General features: G+C 37.9%; 1 protein-coding gene across 2 annotated transcripts in view; it reads left to right on the top strand.

Annotated features, from left to right (window-relative positions):
* Positions 1-22,047, top strand: part of SEMA5A (semaphorin 5A) — a 230,570-nt gene that overhangs the window by 198,777 nt on the left and 9,746 nt on the right. For both annotated transcript variants that reach the window (XM_058177461.1, XM_058177460.1), the window contains 4 exons: positions 8,420-8,567; positions 10,875-11,100; positions 15,732-15,941; positions 19,333-19,503. In XM_058177461.1, coding sequence (XP_058033444.1) covers positions 8,420-8,567; positions 10,875-11,100; positions 15,732-15,941; positions 19,333-19,503 — 755 coding nt within the window. The remainder of the gene's footprint in view (positions 1-8,419; positions 8,568-10,874; positions 11,101-15,731; positions 15,942-19,332; positions 19,504-22,047) is intronic.

The following is a 22,047-nucleotide window of genomic DNA, read 5'->3' as shown; positions in this document are numbered from 1 at the left end:
ATGCTGTCCATCATTCGAGCACCAGCTGTGATTGTCAGACCTGAAATTTTATTTTACAATTTAACGACTAACATAGTCTTCTATATCCTGCTCACTATAACTCTAAGAGTATATTTACATTTATTTTTTAGAGCAGAGAAAAGGGCAAAAAATGCCACAAGAATAACAGCTGTATGCTCAGACAGATATTTTAGCCTTGCTGTTTAAGAAAATGTGAATAAATGGAGACATTATACATGACTAAATTTGGAAAGACATAAAATAAAGAGATATCTCCCAAAGTATAGACGTGAGAAGGAGCCAATGAAAGCAAATGTTTATGAATGTCAGGACAGATAAGGTCCTTCATTACACTTCATGCATTCTGATTGTGTGTTAGCAATGCATGCTGCATGTAACTCTGTGCTGGAATATAGACAACAGGTAGTCCATTACAAAGTAGTCCATTAATTGCAGCTACTAGCTTACATGGGATAATATGAGCATGTGTCAGAAAAAATAAAATTCAGTTGTGGTTGTGACATCCTGGCCAGAAAATGCCAGACTGATTGATACTTTCCTTTCCATGGATAGAAAACATTGTATAGCATTTAACCTAGATACGACTAAAGCTGGTAACTCAGTCTATATTTTATATTATTAAGAAAGTTGTCTGATACCCTTGATTGATGAAACCCCTGATGGGCGATGATGGAACTCAGTATTTGTGGGCCTATCTGCAAAAAGAACAAAGAAATAACAAATGAAAAAAAAAGAATTTGTTGTGTCTATGAAACTAAGGGAGTAGGAAGGATGTAATAGATCTAAATGAAGGTAGTCTGATCTTGCGGAATAGAGTTAATTGGTACAAGCAGGGGGAAGTGTAGGATTAATTATGAATGCAAAATATATGTTAAAAATATGAACTGTTACCATCTGGGTTGCAAGTACATCTGAAAATAAGAATTCTTAAGAGAAGATAGCCAGTGAATAGTGATAAAGAAGAAAGGCTGGATGAGTTTTGGAGAATATTGTGCAACCTAAAAGAATGAAATCTAGGGGAGGGGAGGACTCATTTCTCTGGGTGACATGAATAGATTGATTGGAACAACGCAAGACAATCAAATGAACAGTCATTTGGAGTTCCAAGATGAACATGTTTAGAACTGCTAACAAAAATTATATTTCATACATGTAGTTTAAGCATTAACCTATTTATACAGACACATGGGGGAAAATGCAAGGCAGATTTGATAATTTACAATGAAAGATTGGTAGAATTAGTTAAAAATACAATAGCAATGAAGGGGATAAATTATAAATCTGGGATATTTTTTCATAGCACGAAGTGCGGATCTTTAGGAAAAATGCACATAGAAAGAAAAAATTCTCTGGAGTGAAAATAGGATGATTGATGGAAGAGAAGGTATAGATTCTATTTGAATAAGTATTAGAAAATGCATTAATTCCCCATCAAAATGGGTGAAGAGTGAAAATAAGAAAAGAAAGTGTGGAAACAGCTTGGAATAAAAAACCGTTATGTTTGTATTATTATAATAATATATGACTGATGATGTACTGTAAAAAAGTTGTTTTGGAAATGAGAACTAAAAAGTTTCCAGTAGATTGAATAAAATTAAAAATAAAAGTGATGAAGTGATGCAGAAAAAAAATGAAAAAGGATAAAATTGAAATGAAGGAAAGAGTATTTTAGAGATATCAAAAGAATCGTAGCACTGTGGCAAAGATCAGAACTAGAAAAACATTATAAAGGTTAGCCTCTGACCAAAAAGTAGTGGAAATGATTAATTAATTAAGAATAGCAAGTGTATTAATCAGTTTAGCCTACCCAACACTGTCCTCTCCTTCATTTGGAGATGCATTGGTCATATAGATAATGAATGAAAATGAAATCAACAGGTGTGTGAGAAAAGAGTGAAGGAGTTAAGAGGAATGTAAAACCCAAGGAAACCTGTCCTCCAAAAGAGAGTGGTGGGAAAATAAAGAATAAAAGGAACGGATAACTGAATTATTGCCATTTTCTGAATTTTAGCATCATTTTTATTATAATCTGTGTGTTTCAGCCATTGGTTCATTGTCACCAATAATCTCTTTTCACATCACAGTTTGAGAATCATGGTGGAAATATTGATGCCCATTCATTTGGATAGATTCATAAGGGGAATTAGGCAAATCCATGGCTATGAGTAGCTGTTTGTCACAATGCATATATTACTTTTATAAGGAAGATGGCAAATGTCATACCTACTGCTGATATAAACATGTGTTGGCTCTTGTCTTTGTCCTTCCTAATGTTTCTGTTTAGGATTGCTGATTTCCTGGTCCATGATTCACTTGGGCAAATGAGGAAGAAATAAGTCAATAACTCACTGTTGATCTATCACAAAATACATGGAGATCAGAGTCAGTCATCCAAGTTTATTATTTTGCTCAAGGACCACAGTTTACGCCTGCTGCTGCAGTTAAGTTGTTTGCAGCTAAGGCCTGAGTACAACTGGATTATAGAGTTCAGATAGGACCAAGCTAAATATGTAAAAATCAGATCCTGAATGTAGTACTTTGTATAGGAAGCAGGAGTCAGTAAACTTTAATCCAGTCTGCAAACCAGGAGTGTCAAACTGGCAGCCTGCGGGCTGGATGCATCACGCACAGGCCACGCCCACCCCAGCTCTGTGAATGGGAAAAACATCGCGAAACATCACATGACAGCAATGTGATGCAGCGAGTTTGACACTCATGCTGTAGACAAATACTGGTAGTCCTCAATTTACCACAATTGAGCACAAAATTTCCATTGCTAAATGAAACAGTTAAGTGAGTTTTGCCCCTTTTTATGACCTTTCAGGCCACAGTTAAGCAAATCACTGCAATTGTTAAGTTAGCCAGACAATTGTTGAGAATTTGGCTTCTCCATTGACTTTGTTTGTCAGAAAGTCATAAAAGATGATCACATGACCCTGGGACACTGCAACTGTCTTCCTACTTAAACTAATCCACAACTTTGTTGGACTAGTCCACTTTTCATTGTGCGCATGTGTATGTGTGCATTATTGACCCCTGGTGAATTACTTGGACTAGTCCTTGCACTTGAACCTAAACCGAGTATGGATAGCCAGACATGGCTCAGGATCAGCATTAACCATTGGTATTAGGTGTACATGCCATGTCAGATAATATATTATATTTTTCTCATGTTTGACAGGGCTCTGTAAGAGACGTTAGAATTCTTAAATCCGTTTTGGATAATTTTATTTTCAAATATGCATATGTGTATACACATGTATATGCATGTATATGGCTCTTTTAAGACTTGTGGCCTTGAACTCCCAAAGTTCATCAGCCAGCTTTGGCTTTGCTGGCTGAGGAACTCTGGAAGTTGAAGTCCACAAGTCTTAAAAAAGCCAAGTTTGCAGACCTCTGCACTATGCTAAACTCACTCTAGGTTCACCTAATACAGGGAGTTAAATTTCAAATCCTTCTACCCCGTTTCCCCCCAAATAAGACATCCCCCGATAATAAGGCCAATCGGGCTTTTGAGCGCATGGCAATAAGGCCAAGCGCTTATTTCAGGGTGCAAAAAACTATAAGACAGTGTCTTATTTTCGGGGAAACACGGTAGGAAAAAGAATGCCAAAGGAAGTTGAACTATTAGCTTTTCTAGCAATGCTCTTTTACCATTAGGGCCAGATTGAGCTAAATTAGCTCTATGACAGAGAGCTTAAGGAACAGAAGGCCACACTGCTGCCATCCCATGGGATGTATTTATAAATAATCTAACTTTAGCTCCCAAACTAGCTTCATACTTATTCCAATATTTTACTCCTAAATTTAAGAGAGTTTTATTTATTTATTTATTTATTTATTTATTATTTATTTTATTTTATTTGCATTTATATCCCGCCCTTCTCCGAAGACTCAGGGCGGCTTACACTATGTCAGGGAATAAATGAAGCCTGCTTTAATGCCCTCTCCAAAGCTGATTTAGAAGGGTAATTAATATAAACATTCCTTCTGAAGTACAATACTAACCCTGTAGCATGGGTATGATAGAAACCACGGCTCATTTTTTTCCTGTATTGTCAGCATTATAGGGTCATTCATCACCAGCTGATTACCCCTCTTTTAACTAAATTTCCAGGGCATTCTGCTAATTTCTATTTACATTGTCTGCCAGACAGTCAAGATAGATTGCTAAATTTGTTACCTTATGTGTAAATTCCATTCACAAATTGCCAATAACAGTTATCACCACAGTTAGAGCTAATTTTATTGTTTTAAGATATAATTAGATATAGTATGTCCATTACAATTTACACTATTAAATATTGGAGCCTTGCCTATTGAGTCTTTAAACTTTCTGTCTTCTTAAGATTAAACCATTTGTGGAAGAAAAAATAAATAACTATTGCTTCCTGATTAATTTGGAACAATGCTTATTATGTTTAACTGACCGATTTAATTTATTAAAACAAATATCCCTAGGCTGGGCTTCCCTGGATGTGTTATAACATACATATAGCATGGTTGTTGACATTCTGGCTGGGAGTGATAGGATCTGTAGTCCAACACATTAGCTATTCCAACACATTAGAAGTGAACCAGGCTGAGAAAGTCTACTATCTACCCTGCTTCCCCCAAAATAAGACATCCTGATAATAAGCCCAATCGGGCTTTTGAGCGCATGTCAATAAGGCCAAGCGCTTATTTCAGGGTTCAAAAAATATACGACAGGGTCTTATTTTCGGGAAACATGGTTGATTCTAGATAGTTGTCGGTCTCTGATCAATGAGGTAGAACTCTTGCCTAGTCAGAGTTAGTAATAAATTATTTAGCCAAATAACACCCATTTTCTTTTTTAGGTATAAAAGGGATTTTATCCTAAGTAGGTATTCCTATTCTTACGTCAGTGGAAGGAACTAGCTTATTGTTTTCTCTTCCTTCTCATTGCTTAAAACTGTTGACCACTTTGGAAGCTGAGCAGGGCTTGTTGGATATATCAAAGGTCATATTACTTGCTTGACAGTTTTTCCATGTCACCTTCTCAATTCTATCTCATCATTTCTGGACATAAGGTCAGTGCAGAGGTCTACCAGTCAGAGACCTAATACTCTTGCATTGTTTATTTTGCAAACCATAAATCCTCTGAGTTTTGAGAAAAGAAAAAAAAAAATAACAGGGAGAGGAATATCAGCAGGGGGAAAGCATTACCTGCTAGCTTGAAATGCTTTCAAGAGCATTAATTGGACTTTGCTCAGACTCCTGTGTTCCAGCAGATTCATTCAGGAAATGAGACTTTGAATCATATTTGAGATTTCTGGGGCATGCCTGCTCTTTGCTGTAGGGAATGCACTTGTGTGCTGTGCATACAGGGAGGAAAATATAAAACCAGCATCAGTCCTTTTTGTTTTATTAAATGCAAAACACTTTTCAAAAATATTAAAATCGGAGCTTTTGGAATGTACCAGTTCCCAATTGTCAACTATTACTATCTGAACTGTGTGTGAAGTTGAGTGAAATGGAAAACAGCTGAAACTGAATGGCTATCCATAAGTGGCATAAATTGATAACGCCCCTGCTTGAGTAAGGCTGACATTGAGGCCTCCTGTGATTATAATTAAGGCTGTGCAAAAGCAAACCTTTCTAGTTTAGAGGCCCAGTCTGGAATTCCATAAATGGTTGGATATAGTCAGAGGTGGTTTCTCCAGAGGTGGCTCAATTCTACTTTTTGCCTGGATTAAGAGTTAGAAAGATGCATTCTTTTAAAACCATGGGAAGATTACAAGTCTAATGATGTGACTTTTTCCAGCAGAATGAAAAAATGTTTGCAAAAAACATGGAGCTTCACAACACTGTGAAGCATGTCAATTTTCATAAAAGCTATTGTTCCTCTAACTTCGTTATGGGACAGAATGTGATAAAAGTTTGTAATAAGTAACCATGCAATGGGTAATAAAGAAGAAAGAGTTTCTGAAAGAACTAGTGGTGTCTCTTCTTGAACATGATGGAACTGCTAGCTGGTTTGAGGCAGAAAAAAACCCCTCAATGGTTATTTCCACTCAAAAAATCATTTGGCTAGGTCAGCTAGCTGGCAGAGTTCACAAAGTACCATACATAACTGAAAAACTGGGCAGAGTGAGCTGGAACAAATAATAGAAGTCAGACTCTATCTTTCTCTGATATTGGAGAAGTCAACGTTTATCTGAATACAAAGGTCACTCTGATGGGATGGCAGACCAAATCTAGTATTCCTACCCTGTGCCATTTTACATTAATAGTATTCCTTTCTAGGTGTGGCTGCTATAGTACCACCGTTCTTATAGTATTCTGGAGTTCCAAAGAAACCAACTGATGGTGTCAAGGTCCAAAATCAAGAGGGAACCCATTCTGACCCATTCTGTAAAAATAAAAATCTGTTCTAGATTTTCTTTTCAGCTTCACCTTCAAGATTTAGTCAAATCTGGTTACACCTGTATGTATAATCATGTATTATGTTAAATATTTGCATTTGCTTCTCGTTCAAATTAGGTAGTTAAATATTACAGTTGTTGAGGTTCTTCTATTATGCAACTTTGGTCTAACCTCAGATCTATAAAAGTGAGGAAGCAGTTCAGCACATAGATTTAATTTTTGGAGGAATGTTGTATAGATAATATACAAATGATCCTTGTCACCTGTTGTCTCTTATCCTTGGTTGATCTTTAGAGACCAACCCTCAATAAATATGTATTCATATTTATTCATGTGTATTCATAGTTTGGGCCTTTTTTTTTCTTTACGCATGTACAAGATGTTGAACAGAACAGAATAAATACTTTATTGTCACTTTAGATGTACACTAATCCTCCTACATTAAAATGAATTTTCATTGCATTCAGCTCTCAAAAGATAACCATTATGCATATATCCACATACACACACATATATGACACAGAGAACAATTACAGTCTAGTTTGGATGTATTCAGGATTTAGACACCCCCCCCCAAAAATCCTGTGAATCTACAAGACAGATGGCATAAGGAACAAAGCTGTTACAAAATCTAGTAGTCCTACTATATATTGGAAACCTCCTCCCAGAGGGGAGCAACAGAAACAGATTATGAAATGGGTATGTGAGGTCTTAATGTTTCAAACTCTAAGCATAAATCGCTTATAAGCAGTATCTTGAATAACCGTAAGCGAGTTTCCTATAAGCATCTCAGCTGTCCTTACCACTCTCTGTATGGACTTTCTATCTGAGGCACCGCTGCCACCAAACCAAACAGTGATGCAGTTTGTTAAAACCATCTCAGTTGTGCCTCTGTAAAAAGTGGCCAGGACAGAAGGAGGAAGATGTACTCTCCTCATCCAGTGCAGGAAATGCAAATGCTGGTTTGTACCCTTTATTAAAGATAACATATGAAGAGACCAAGTCAGATTGTTGGTTTTCTGTGACCCCAGATACTTAATACTATTCACCACCACCACAGCTGCAGCCTTGATACAAAGTGGAGTATGACTATGCCGGCTCTTTCTAAAATAAAAAAATGATCTCCTTTGTTTTGTTAACATTTAAAACCAGGTTATTTTTATCACACCAGTCCACCAAAGTCTTGTAAGAATCTTCATTGTCTTCCCGGATAAGCCCAACCGCTGCTGTGTCATCCGCATACTTCACAATATGATTTGGCACAGACTTGGCACAGCAGTCATGGGCTATCAAGGTGAACAGTAACTGACTCAAGACACAGCCCAGTGGGGAGCCTGTACTCAAGGAGATGGAATTGGAAACTTCTCTAAGAAGAAACTTTGCACATACATTTTTTTTTCAAAAAACAAAAAAGGAGTAGATTAGGTTGTCCTTTAATGTTCCTTTATTTGCTCCTCTCCTCTCCTCTCCTCTCCTCCCCTCCCCTTCTCAGCTCTCTTAGTTGCAGTAGATTTCACTAAGCTAGTTTCATCATCCACCTTGCAGCAGCTGGCCATGTTCTTTGAATACCTGGTTGAGCTGACTTGTGTTAGCTTTTCTACTCCAAACAGCTATTTCAAAATCACAATGGAGAAGCCTCTTGATCACTCAGTCAGAACGTAAGCCTATCACACATAGCTTATGGCAATCTCTTGATCACACTACTGAATGCTAGCACTGTCCTGCAGGCTGCTGGAATAATGGTCCTAACAGACTGTAAATAATTTTCAAAAGGGAGAAAAAGAAAGAAAAGAGAACATCTGGGGGGGGGGGACGACCAAAATCTAAACAATGATAGGAATATCAAATGATGTTATTTTTGCATCCAAGGCAAAATTAACTGATCCAAGCTCAAAAGGGATTGATGTAATTTAATTTTCTTTCATTTCTAGACAGGTATATTGATAAATCATATTAATGCAACAGCACGTTAAAGACCACATTAAATCTGACCTTGCTTTCCTTCTTACAGGTATTGTAATGAGCATTTATTGTGTTCTCCGCATGTGTTCTGGACTGGTTGGGGCGTATGGGAGCGTTGTACAGCCCAGTGTGGAGGAGGCATTCAGGCTCGCCACCGAACTTGTGAAAATGGTCCAGATTGTCCAGGTTGCAGTGTTGTGAGTAATATCTGCATTCTTCGTTTGCTTTTATATTTGTAGGACTTTACCATAAATTTGTGAGTCAAGAAGGTGATGTATGACCCAGAGAATAATTCAGAAATACACTGATTCATCACTACACTACAAACATTATCATTTTTAGAACTGTGCATACTTCAGATATTACCTCCAAATGAGGCTGTGGAGCACATGGGGACATGAATGCAGCACCTCTAAAAGCGGTTGCTTTAGGTTTGCACGCTGTAGGATGGAAGCTTGTGCAGCCTGATATTCTGTTGCCAGAGCCTTCTTCCTGCATGATGGTGGGAAACTGCCCTGAGGCCAGCTGGGAATCCATTCCAGTGCCCGGTGAATGTTTTCGGTCTTCCAGTATTTCAGAGTTGTCTTTAACATTAATTCTACAGTTTTGCTGAGTTCTGCTGCTGTGCTGGTCTGGGCTATATTCTGATTTATGGATTTCTACCTTATTGTTTGCGACTTTTAACTGAGCAAAACGAGAAGTGTCCTAGATAAGTGAAATCTATTTGTATTCTGTCCACACAAATTCATGTTAAGAGCATTCTCCGTTTCACTTTACCTTTCAGTGGCCTCTGTATTGTAGACTTCCAGAGGAGGATTATTTTGATCTCCCTTAGTGAACCTTTAAATTTGAGTGGTAAATAAAGGGTCAGAGCAGTTCTATCATAACATAACAGATCAAAGCAAGTTTTCTCTTGTGATTTATTTTTTTTTTACTGAGGGGAGTGATTTGGCATTAATCCAAGAGAAGTCAACCATCACACATATTATGTAGGAGAAATGTGTTTCATTTTAGCTGCTGTAATGATGGCTCTCATTTGATTCAGTCATAAAGCCTGTTTGTGCTAACTGTATATATAGAGTGAAAAATTAAATATTGTGAAATGAGCAACTAACCTGAGGACCTAAAATGAGGCTATTTAATGATGAACATTCTGCAAAGTATTGCAGAGACCATTAGTTTAGATGGTGCATTTTTCAGTAGAGAAGGAATACAGAATCTACAACATCACATTTTTAACTAATCAGGGATAGCTAGTTTAAAAGCTATGCTTGGCATGCCCATACTGTATGTTTAAGGACTGAATTCCCCCTAGCCCCTTTTTCTTGTGGCATTTGCAATTCTTAATCCAACTAATACAGCACATAAACCAGAAAGAAACTCTAAACATGTTACGACTGCACTGCACTGCACTGAGGAAAGATACAGTTAGGTGGGAGTTTAGCTTCACCAATGCATGAGAAAGCTTCATTGAAGAAAAGTACTTGGCGAAATTAGTTCGATCAAACCAGAGTGGGTTATGAGGTAGAGCTGAAAAGAAACCAGGGGTTATGGCACTGGTATCTCATCATTATATCTGTCAGAAAAACATATTAGGAAGGAAAGTTTTTTGCCCATGGAATTTCTTGTATTGGAGCCCTGCGCCATTTCAAAACTGCCTTGCTGTTCCCTGACAATAATGGGCAGAAGGGCTGGAATAAACAGAACAGTAGAACTGCTATTTCTAACATATATATGCTGTAGGCATTTATTTTGTGGTGATGGCTTGCCTCATATGTAGCGTTAACCTTTCAAATTCTAAATGTTTTGGGACAAGATTATCCAAGAGAAGGGTCTTGAAAATTTTCCTCCCTTTAAAATTCCCTTTTTGGAGCGATTTGATTGTGATTTTCTAAAGCTATGTTTATACTAGTATCAGTGGATTTTATTAAAAAAAAACCTGTGGATACAATTTAAAATACTCAGTTTAAATAATCAAGTATATCCTTGGAATATAAAACCATAAAATTATATTTTATATGAAGTATATTCCATTGTTCTAGAATTCTATCATCCACTGGATCCAGAGTTTTTGAGATAACCATTGTTATAAGCTTTGTTTATTGTCTACAGTAAATCTGTTGGTATCCAAATGATATTTTTTGCAGTTGTTAATATTTTTTAAGCTTTCAGTTCAAGATAATTTGGTCCATGGAAGACTGAATTTTGTGCAATCTTTCAACTTGCATATCAATCGCATTATAATGCTGTTATAATTTACAGCCTGTCACCAGACTGTAAGGTTTGACAAGCTCTGATCTTAATTGTCCAAATTATCATACAGTATCATACATTTATCACAGAGTATCATAAACACTGGAGGTTTATAAGAAGAGACTGGACAGCCATTTGTCTGAAATGGTATAGGGTTTCCTGCCTGAGCTGGGTTGGACTAGAAGACCTTCAAGGTCCCTTCCAACTGAGCTATTCTGTTAAATTCTATTAAAATATGTCCTTTCTTATAGGAGTATCAGGCTTGCAATACCAACCCTTGTCCAGAACTGAAGAAGACAACTCCTTGGACTCCGTGGACTCCAGTGAATATTTCTGACAATGGTGGGCACTATGAACAACGATTCCGATACACTTGTAAGGCACGTCTTCCTGATGCAAGTTTGTTAGATGTGGGAAGGCAACGGATTGAAATGCGCTATTGTTCAAAGGATGGTGCCACTGGATGTGCAACTGATGGTAAGCAATCATCCACATAATCACTGTCAATCTTTTAAGCTTGTTATAATAGAAGGTCTAACAGACTTCAGGTAGAAACACTAACTGCTTATTATTACAATAAATTACGTGATGGAGTATGAATTGCAGGGAGCTCTTTTATGGCTGAACCTAATGGCATGCACCTGGAGATATGTGCTCATCAGACAGCAGTACTTCTCCTCTCTCCCCAGGTTTCTTACCATCACTACCTACAATTGATGAACATATCTGACCTCTGCAGTGGGGCAAACGTAGTCCACCTCTGGTGTGGTCCGTATTATCTTTTCATTGTAGGGAGTCATGGAGATGACACTATTTAGAGACAGTTAGAAAAATATGTGGAAAAGGACGTGTTGAGTGTAGGGAACAGAGAAAGTGTTAGGAAGAGGTTCTGACTGGTCCTTCCCTTGCTCCCTGGGAAGAAGAAGGAAAAGGAAAATGCAATCAGGCTCATAAAACTGTTACAATAACCAATCTCAGTAAAATTCTAGTCATCTTGTGGTATGGGTTTCCTGATCTGGACAACCTCAAAGAGTTAGCAGCAATTGAAGTGAGTAATAACTGCTAACATCTGTAATAGTTTATTGCACTTCTATATAGTGTCATGTTGCCTGAGAACATATCCAGGAAATATGAACACAAAATACATCATTGTAAAACTTAACTGCTGCCACTCGAGCAAAAAAAAAAATAAATAAATAAAAATTCTCTCTATCTGTTTATCTATTTGTCAAATTTATATGCCATTCATCTTTTGGTGCAAGGCAACACTGAGCTGTATTTTTTCGTAGAAACACTTTTTATGCATAAAGGTATATATTATGTGCTTTGAAAGAGATATTAATGTTTCTTTTTGCAAATCACCCTGCCCCTTAAAAAAAAATCTTCCTATTAGCTTGACTGATCAATGAAGATATAATTAGAAAATATTTTTAGAATTAAAAGTGATATAAAGCTACTGCTTTTTTCTGACATCTTTTAAACTTTTAACATTCATCAGCATCTGATTCTTGATTTTAGAATTCTACAGTGCATAGTTACTGACATTCCAGCAAATACTATTAATACTTATTTTACAGAACTATAATTCTGCAGTTCAAACCAGTATTATTTTGCCAGAATATTACACTGCTGAATTGTGTGTGATTTGCAGCATCTCATAAATTTTCCTTAGCAGAATTATTATTTTTTGTCATGCCTCACCTGATATATATAGTTTTTGTTTTATCTGAATAACAATTCATTGTAATTTATAATGGATTTCACCTTATCGATGTCCCAAAGGTTCTTTTTCAAAAGGCAACTGGGCTTTCTTGTTTTTTTCCTTGAAGACATTTCACTTCTCATCCAAGAAGCTTCTTCAGTTCTGACTGAATGGTGGAGAATGGAAGGACTTCTATTCTTTGGAGTCATCTAATTGTTAGCCCTAGGCACCTTATTTTTACTTAAGAAGCTCCCTGGCCCATGATTTGCTAGAATTTGTATCTTAACCTCTAAAACCTTGATACTCTTATCTCACTCCTTCCTTGTGGTGGTCCAATTTCTTTAGCTTATATGTTGCTTTTATTTAGTGGGTGTTTGCCTAATGACAGTTTAAGTGAAAGTTGTTAGGTAAGTTCTAGCCAAATTTCAGCCATGCCTGCCATTCAACCAACTCAAATCCTGAAATTAACCAAATCTCTGGCATATTTGGTTTTTTTGTGCAATTGAAAACTGGCAGCTGAAATAAATAAGACGTTTTTGATGTCTGTGTACAGATCCCCTCTCCCACCCCTACCTCCCCAGTTGCCTTTCTTTTTCTGATTCTCTTCCAGTTATTTTTTTATTTTTTTATTTTATTTATTTGTCACAACAGTATATATAAGCATAAGCATGAAATAACTATATGATATATAAGCATATATATAAGCATAAGTATGTAATAACTATACAAAATTGTATACAATCACAGGGAACATTAGGACAGGAACGGTAGGCACGCTGGTGCTCTTATGCACGCCCCTTACAGACCTCTTAGGAATGGGGTGAGGTCAATAGTAGATAGTTTTTGGTTAAAGCTTTGGGGATTTTGGGAAGAGACCACAGAGTCTGGTAGTGCATTCCAGGCATTAACAACTCTGTTACTGAAGTCATATTTTCTGCAATCAAGATTGGAGCGGTACATTTGTATCCAGGCCTGAGTCTGAGAAATGAAATTTTATAGCCTGCAGCAGCTCATTTGAAATGCCAGCAGGACAGTGTCTTCTTCCATCCTCCCTGCAGCAAGCATTTTGTAATTAAAACTTCCTTTAACATGGCCTGTGTGCCTCATTCTTTACATCTTGTAGAATAGTTCTTCTGCGGTGGTGCCATTGTGACCATTTAACATTCCTAATGCTGCACCTAAACACAAGTTGTTATAACTCGTCCATCTTTTCTCTTCCTCATTTTTGACTCTTGATTCTGGGCCAGGAGACAACAATGGTAACCTCTGTCTGGCAGAATCTCAAGCACTTGAAGGCTTTTAATCATTGTCTCTATTGACTTGACTTTGCTTTAATTAAAAAGGACCTGGTAATTGCAACTCTCGCAATTATTGTTGTAAATTGAATAGTCTTGAGGATAAAGATAAAAACAGAAAAGAGCTAGTGTCTTAACTAAAAAACTGAGGCAAGAAATGTCAGATTTAAAGCTCACTTTTCCCTTTCAGCAAACTTTTCTGTATAAATACTACATTTACCAAGTGAGGATCTACCTTGTGGAGCAGGGGTCTCCAACCTTGGCAACTTTAAGCCTGGAGGACTTCAACTCCCAGAATGCCCCAGCCAGCTTTGCTGGCTGGGGCTTTCTGGGAGTTGAAGTCCACCAGGCTTAAAGTTGCCACGGTTGGAGACCCCTGTTGTAGAGTTATTGTAAGGATGGTTGAGATGGTGCTTTTGAACTGGTTTGGATGCTGTTCAGGTGCTAAGAACTTTAACTGCACATAATGAATTGTGAGAATGCTGCTTCTGTTCAGATAGCCACCTGGCTTACAGTGACCCATTCCAGAATACTTTTATTTCATTTCCCCATGCACTAGAACTAACATTCAGTATTCTATAATGGTTAGGCAAGTCCCATCTCCTGCCTAGCAGGGTTCCCCCTCTCCTCTTTAATACGTTTCCACTTTGTACTTTAATCTTGTTCTTAACATCTTTTTCTGCACATTGTTTTCAGTGTTGTAAACTCTGAATATAGAGGTTGCTATTAGATATCTTTCTTAAATTGAGGAGGGATCCCTGCAATTGGAGGTCCCTAATTATTCTATCAAAAGGAGATGCAGATTTTTTTTACAAAATAATAAGGCTGCCATCCTACTTATTGGGAGTTAATGAGAACACACAAGATTTTATCTAAACAAGCATGCCTAGAATTTGGTTATAAAGTAATTTAAAAACTAAAAGGAGTGATGAAGAGGCTTTTGATGAAGCTTGGTTACTTGTTTTGAAGAGTAGTGGATGAAAATGTCTCTACATGTGCAGTTTTCTTTGTAGTCATTTCATCTGGAATTGGCGTTGTTCATTCGTTTACTTCTTACAAAGACTCAAAAGTTGATATGGCTGCCAAGAGTTGTATTGCACTTCTATCTCATCCTTAAAAAACCTTTGTGTTGTGATCAATTGAACTGCATTTGCAGTACAAACAAAAAATGAATGTGCTTCTAAACCACAGTTCACTTTTCATAAGTCATGGATAAAAACATGTAGCAGAAAAGCAAACATCACAAATATCCTAGACTTAAAAGTCACAGCATTCTTTGTAAATGCAGTTATACATAATTCATCCTGGTCATTGAGTTCTTACATAAAATACATGCTACAACAAATACCCATATTTGTTGTGTATTGTATACCTGATGGAACGGAGTCATTTTGCTAAAAAGCAGTGACTTTTAAATTTTACTTGTCTATTTTACTTTTTACTTAGCTCATTATGCTTTGAAAATAACCATTTTAACATTTAACATTAACCTGTTTCAGTGCAATTAAATTAATATTATTAAAATCTGTTTAAGTATTCACTCTTCTTCATGAGACTTCTTTATTTTTATTTGCTGCTTTTGCCAACCATTCTGAGGTCTTCAACATTTTAAACCTGGACAATCCACATTTGTTACAAATTATATATTCAAGTCAAATCTGTACAAGGAAGACCAACTGAAATCTGTTTAAAAACCACTCTATTTTCCAACCAGTAGCCATTAGTCTGGCAGTATCAGACTTCATGATAAAGTTGGATCCAGTTAATAGCAAAGGTTTTTTTCTATTATGAAGTATAGCCAGACCTCAAAATGAGTTATAACCTTCAAAAGTGGAGTATCTACTTTGGTAAAGCCACTAAGGTCCTGATTAAATTGCTTTGGGAATTGGAGTTTCATGGTTCACTGGCCAGTGCTATTTTTATACTTACATAGATTCCTATGAAGTATAACTGTCAGTCTTTGATACCATATTATAATCCATATGACAGAGTACTTCATAAGTGTTAAAGTTATCGGTCAGATGCAAATTAAATTAGAACAAAGTTATCTGTACATTTGCAGATTACTGCCATGGTAAATTCTTTTATTCTGTTATTATTTGTATTCTTAGGTGATCTTTTGCATTCTGGGCATCGTTCCACTCACACTATCAATGGTGCTTGGTCCCCATGGTCTCCATGGTCTCAGTGTAGTCGTGACTGCAACAGAGGTATTCGGAATCGCAAACGAATGTGCAATAATCCTGAGCCAAAGTACGGGGGATTGCCTTGTCTGGGACCTCCCCTGGAATACCAAGAATGCAACATCCTTCCATGCCCAGGTAAGTGGCCATAGAAATTGTGAAAATGGAGAGTAATTTGCAAAGCATCCAACTTTTAATGCCCTCTGCTTTATTTTATGCAATAGTTGCTGAATGGTTTTTTTAAACAGGCATTGTAACGAAGGAATAATTTAGTTTTATTTAATTATACTCACTTCTGCATGAGAGCAGAACAACTATGCTGAATCAAATCAAGTTCATCTTATTCCAGCATTATTATTTTTTATTCCTCATGCTGGACAGCTAGATGCCAATAGGATGCTGCAAGCAAAAGATATCCCTTTCACACCATTTCTCCTTAGACATTTTATTTTGAAACATCCTGTTCCCAACATGGAAACAATATTGAGTCCTCAAGACCAATAATGCTTGATCAACCTTTCCTTATTTGTGTTAATTATAAACCATTCTAATCCCTCTATTTATCCAATTCCCACTTTTAAAATATTTTTAAAATATTTTTCCAAGTGTTGCAACCAGAGCTAAAATAGATATATTATAGTTTTGTTTAGAATTAAGATTAAAATTTAGCATTTCACTGATTACCCCAAGTTAATATTAAAAAGCACTGGCCCACAATACAAGACCTTAGAGACTTTCTTTCCTCCACTGAAAAAATGCAATTTATTTCAATTATTTTTTTAAAAAGCTAGGTTATCCCATGCAAAAAAGGTAAAGGAATCTCTGTGAATTTTATTCCACTAGTTGTTGCTGATTATAGCCTGGTGCTCATCTCCATTTCAAGGCCATTGAGCTAGTGCTGTCTGAGCGCCATTACTTTCCCACCAAAGTACTACTGTTTATCTACTTGAATGTGCATGCTTTCAAACTGCTAGGTTGGCAGGAGCTGAGGTGAGGACAGGAGCTCACCCATTCATGTGGCCCTTGGGTGTTGAACCCATACTGTCAGCTTCTTAACCATTGAGCCACTGCACCACCCCTTATCCCATGGGTATTAATTTTATTCAAAAACCTTTGATAAGAAACTTTGTCAAACACTTTTCAGATATCCAGATGTTGCTACGAAGTAAGTGTATTTGGTCTGGAAGCACGCAGTAGATTTGAGGGCTCAAAGTAGTACTCTCCAACCAACATAGTTTATATGCCATTGGTGTCTCCATCTTGTCTACTTTGTAGGACTGATATTATCCCCAAAGGAACATTTTAAAATCTATGTCAATTTTTGTTTGTGTTCTGTAGTTGAATCCTGATTTTATTTTAGTTCAAGTGTAGCCTGTCTCTCTAATCTAAATCCTCCATACATTGAGACCTCTGAACTCTGCATGTCTAACTAGCCTTGTGCATGAATCTAGTGGTATCTCTAAAAATGCTACTTCAGCAGTCCTGGACTTGAATTTGTTACCAGCTTCCCAATGGTACCAAAATACCCATAAATTCTTCCTTTTTTCCAACAGTATTTAGTAGCTTATCTTGATAGCATATGACATTTATAGCCTTCACACCAGATAGGCTACTCTGAGGTCAACATTTGTCTTTGTATCTAATGATCAAATCATTTATAAAGAAGTAAAATCCACTCGCCCCAGAGGAATATCTTTGAAATGAGAGGATATGGTACATCGCCCAAGAATTGGGCCCCTTCTACAGGGACATCTTGTTTATCATTGAAATGATACCCTCCTTCTCTAAAGCCCTCCTTCTCCCTGACAATAAGGGATTGTCATTGTCAGAGTGGGACAAAGTTTATTGCATCCCATAAATCTCATCTAATCTATCTGGTTGTCTAGCATCCTTATCTCAGTTGCTGTAGTCTCAAGGGAAAGCATCTGCTCTCTGAGAGCTAGGAACTTACTGCACTAAGAAGAGTCCCCAAGAGGCAAATAGTTACATATTTGACACTATGTAAAGTAACCTGGAAAATTCCCCCTCACCTGTTGGCCTTCTCTCCTTCTCTCTTAGTTATTATTATTTATTATTATTTTTATTTACATTTATATCCCGCCCTTCTCCGAAGACTCAGGGCGGATTACAATGTATAAGGCAATAGTCTCATTCTATTTGTATATTTACAAAGTCAACTTATTGCCCCCCCAACAATCTGGGTCCTCATTTTACCTACCTTATAAAGGATGGAAGGCTGAGTCAACCTTGGGCCGGGCTTGAACCTGCAGTAATTGCAGGCTTTGTGTTCTTAATAACAGGCTTCTTTACAGCCTGAGCTACCACGGCCCTTGTAACGTTATATTCTCCTTCTTTAGGATTAGTTCAACTAAAAGATGTTTTAGAAGACAGAGCCTTGACTTCTTTGCCCAGTAACTAATTTCACTTCTGCAATTGTGACTGTGATTTGGGAAGGGACAGTCAGTATGTTTCTCCCCTGTCAAAATCCCTCTCCAAACTTCTTGTATGTCCTGCTCAAGCTTTTTGCAAGGTCTCAGCTGCTTCTCCTGTTTTCAAAAGAGTGCTTGGATGGGACTGAATTCAGGTTTGGAAACATAAAACTTCATGGGTGGTGGTAATTGCTATTACCAAGATGTGAGGAGGTGTTCTTGTGCGGTGAAGTGTGAAGATAACCTCAGAGTTTCTTGACTTTGCTTTTAATCTCTGGTATTCCCACAGAGGTTTATAATTATCCCAGATTTACTGTCCTTTTAAGCAAAATTTGAAGACTTGGCTGTTTCTCCAGGCCTTGGGATAAGGAATTGTGTTTTGCACAATTTTTTTAAAATTATCAGACCATGAACCTTTTTGATTTTTCTCATTTTTATCTGATCTTACTAGTGGAGGAGTTATGTCGGCTGTTTTTGCTTTAAATTGCCCAGTGTTGGTTGACTTAGGTTGCCCTATAAATATGATTGATTAAATAAATAAAAAACAAGTTGCTCTTTTTTTTTATGGCAGCTTGGATGTTGTGGAACAGCTTCCCAGGCGAGATCAGGCTAGCCCCCTGCTTGTTAATGTTTCAGAAGCTTTTAAAAACAGTTGTTCTGGAGGAACTTCTCTTGATTTTAGCATGCCATTTTCATTATGTTGTTTGCAGTTTTCCATATGGGTAGTGTCATTGTTTTACTGCTTTTATAGTTATGATAGCATGGGTGTTTTACTTTATACTCTATGTAAGCCATCAGGTGTCTCTGGATTGCTGCAGGGCGGAAATGTAGAAAATCATTCATACCACATTTCAGCATAGCTATTGTGATATACTTCCCATTTGAAAGTGACAGCATTGACATTGCTTTGGGCTTTCTCCCATCTTATTGAGTTACCTTTCTAGAAGTGATACTTAAGAATATATATTTGTATTTGGGGGCTTGTGGCTTTGATCTTTTTGCAGTGGTCTAGATTGTGCGGTTGTAAACTAGAAGACAATGAATGTGTTTATCTGCTTTTTGAGAAACAACAAACAACAGCACTGTTCTTCTGCTTCTAGTTGACGGAAGTTGGTCCTGTTGGTCATCGTGGTCCAAGTGCTCTGCTACTTGTGGAAGCGGCCATTATATGAGGACTCGCTCCTGTACAAACCCAGCACCGGCTTATGGAGGTGACATCTGTTTAGGGCTCCACACCGAAGAAGCACTTTGCAATACAGAACAATGCCCAGGTTTGAAACATCCTGTTTGTTTCCTCGCCAATTGTAGAACAGACATTGTTAAAGAATTAGATTAAATTAGGCAGCGTGTTCAGAATTATTTACTGTTTCTACATTTGTTTTCCTTTATACACATGTTATACTGAGGGAGGTCTTTTAGCTTACCTAAAGCCATAAGTTAGGTGGTATAGGAAAATGGAACCAGATCTAGCATTCCAATCCAGCTTTAAATCTTGATGGGGGATCTAGAAGTAGGTTTCATTTATCCCATTGGGATAGGCCTGGTATGATGCCTTCACCTGTTAATCTACCTTGGGCCCTACCTGATGAGCCCATTGTATTGCTCTCATACTCACTGTTGAGTCACATAATTCATGCAGACTTGCTCTGAAGATTTCTCAAAATGGAATTAGCTACAACAAAAGATAGCACACAAGGTGGAAACCTTGTTTTCATTCAAAAAAACTGAGGATGCTGAAGCAGAAAACTCAGTGGTTCTCTGCAAACTGGATGACTTGTCTAATTTCAGTTAGCAGCCACAGTGGTCAAACCAGTCCTTTGCTTAGCTATATTTTCCACTTGCATTTGCAGGTTTTGCTTTTTCCATTCCTAACTAATTCAACTGTAAATCACTATGGGGCAGTATATAAGCCTAATGCTATTGTTACCCCTTTGCATTAGCTGGTGATAGTGTCAGCCTCATTTTGTAAAACTTTTGAAAAGTTCTTGCCATGCTAAAACACCTAGTGCTAAGAGGAAGAAGGCTCGGATGGAAGATATATCTATAACTGGAGGAGGAGGAAGTTGTAGGGCAGAAAGAAGATGGGGGGGGGCTCCTCCCCACTTTTATCATTTATTCACCAGCTTTCTCCAGAAGTTTAGCTTCAATTTTAATCTTTCCCAGTCACGATAGGCTATAATCTAGGCTAAAACTACACCTTACACCAGTAGTGAAATCCAAATCTTTTTACTACCGGTTCTGTGGGCATGGCTTGGTGGGTGTGGTGTGGCTTGGTATGTGTGGCACGTGAAGGATACTGCAAAATCTCCATTCCCACCCCATTCCTGGGGGAAAGATATTGTAAACACTCCACTCCCATCCCACTTTGGGGCCAGGGGTGAAATCCAGCAGGTTCTGACAGGTCCTGGAGAACCGGTAGCGGAAATTTTGAGCAGTTCAGAGAACCAGTAGCAGAAATTTTGAGTGGTTTGGAGAACAGGCAAATGTATAGTTACCAGACGTCCCGCTTTTGGCGGGACAGTCCCGCTTTTTAATAATTTGTCCCACGTCCCGCGGCAATTCCAAAAAGTCCTGATTTTTTTTTGTTTCACTCCCATTCTGAAAATGGGAGGCGGCAACGCAAGAGGAGGAGGCGGAGAAGGGGGAGTGGCGGAGAAGGGGGCGTGAGAGGGAGGAGAGACGCCGCTTGACTTCACCCAAGAGGAAGAGAAGAGCTTAGAGGAGAGCCGAGGAGAGCTGAGCCTGCCTGGAAGAGCCGAGAGGAGAGCCGAACCTGCCTGGAAGAGCGGAGAAGCAGCAGCTGCTCCTCCTCCTTCAGGCAGGTGGCAAGACTCAGCGCGCATGCGCAGCCCCCCCCATCAATGGTGTCCCGCTTTGCCATTGCTGAAATCTGGTCACTTTAGGCAAATGCCACCTCTGGCTGGCCCCAGAGTGGGGTGGGAATGAAGATTTTGCAATATCGTTCCCCCAGGAGTGGGGAGAGAATGGGGATTTTGCAGTATTGTTTCCCTGGAGTGAGGTGGGAATGGAGATTTTACAGTATCCTTCCCCTGCCATGCCCACCAAGCCACGCCCACAGAACCAGTAGTAAAAAAAAAAATTGGATTTCATCACTGAGCCAGAGGTGGTATTTGCCAGTTCTCTGAACTACTCAAAATTTCAGCTACCGGTTCTCCTGCTGGATTTCACCCCTGCCTTACACTCAATAAGAGCAGACAGTGCTTCACATATTAGCTTCTCCCCTAATGTCCAGAACTGATAAACATTCCAATTCTGCATGATCATGATGTCATTTTCAGCACTTCTTTGCCATCAATAGTAGCACCCAATGATGTGGAACAAGAACAAGATTCATGATAGGAGATTAAGATTAATAACTGTTCTACGTTTAAGTGACGTGTATGTATGTATATATGAATGTATGCATGTAAGTAACCCTTAATTCTGGTGTATTCTATTTCCCAAATTCTAAAGGTATTTTAATTTAGAGTTGAGAGAATTTCTGTATATGCCCTTCCACCATCTGTCTCCCTTCTATATCTGTTTCTCTAAGGATGTAAGGTGTGGATACCAGAAAATTTTTGAACGGAAAAAAAATGGTTGAAAGTTTAATTTGTTCCCTTTTACAGAAGGTGAATTGCTGAAGCTCATACTGTTGATCCATCCAGATCCAACAAAGAACACCAAAAGATGTAGTATTAAATGTAAACTGTGCATTTTTAAAAATTTCCACATTTTTAATCAACATAATGTTGGTCCAAAACATGGGTGTCAAATTTGCGTCATCATATTGTCATCACGTGACATATCACAAC

This window comes from Ahaetulla prasina, chromosome 3 (assembly GCF_028640845.1).
Source record: "Ahaetulla prasina isolate Xishuangbanna chromosome 3, ASM2864084v1, whole genome shotgun sequence".
Classification (NCBI taxonomy): domain Eukaryota; kingdom Metazoa; phylum Chordata; class Lepidosauria; order Squamata; family Colubridae; genus Ahaetulla; species Ahaetulla prasina.
The sequence above is the reverse complement of the archived record's forward strand: the minus strand, read 5'-3'. Positions and strand labels throughout refer to the sequence as shown.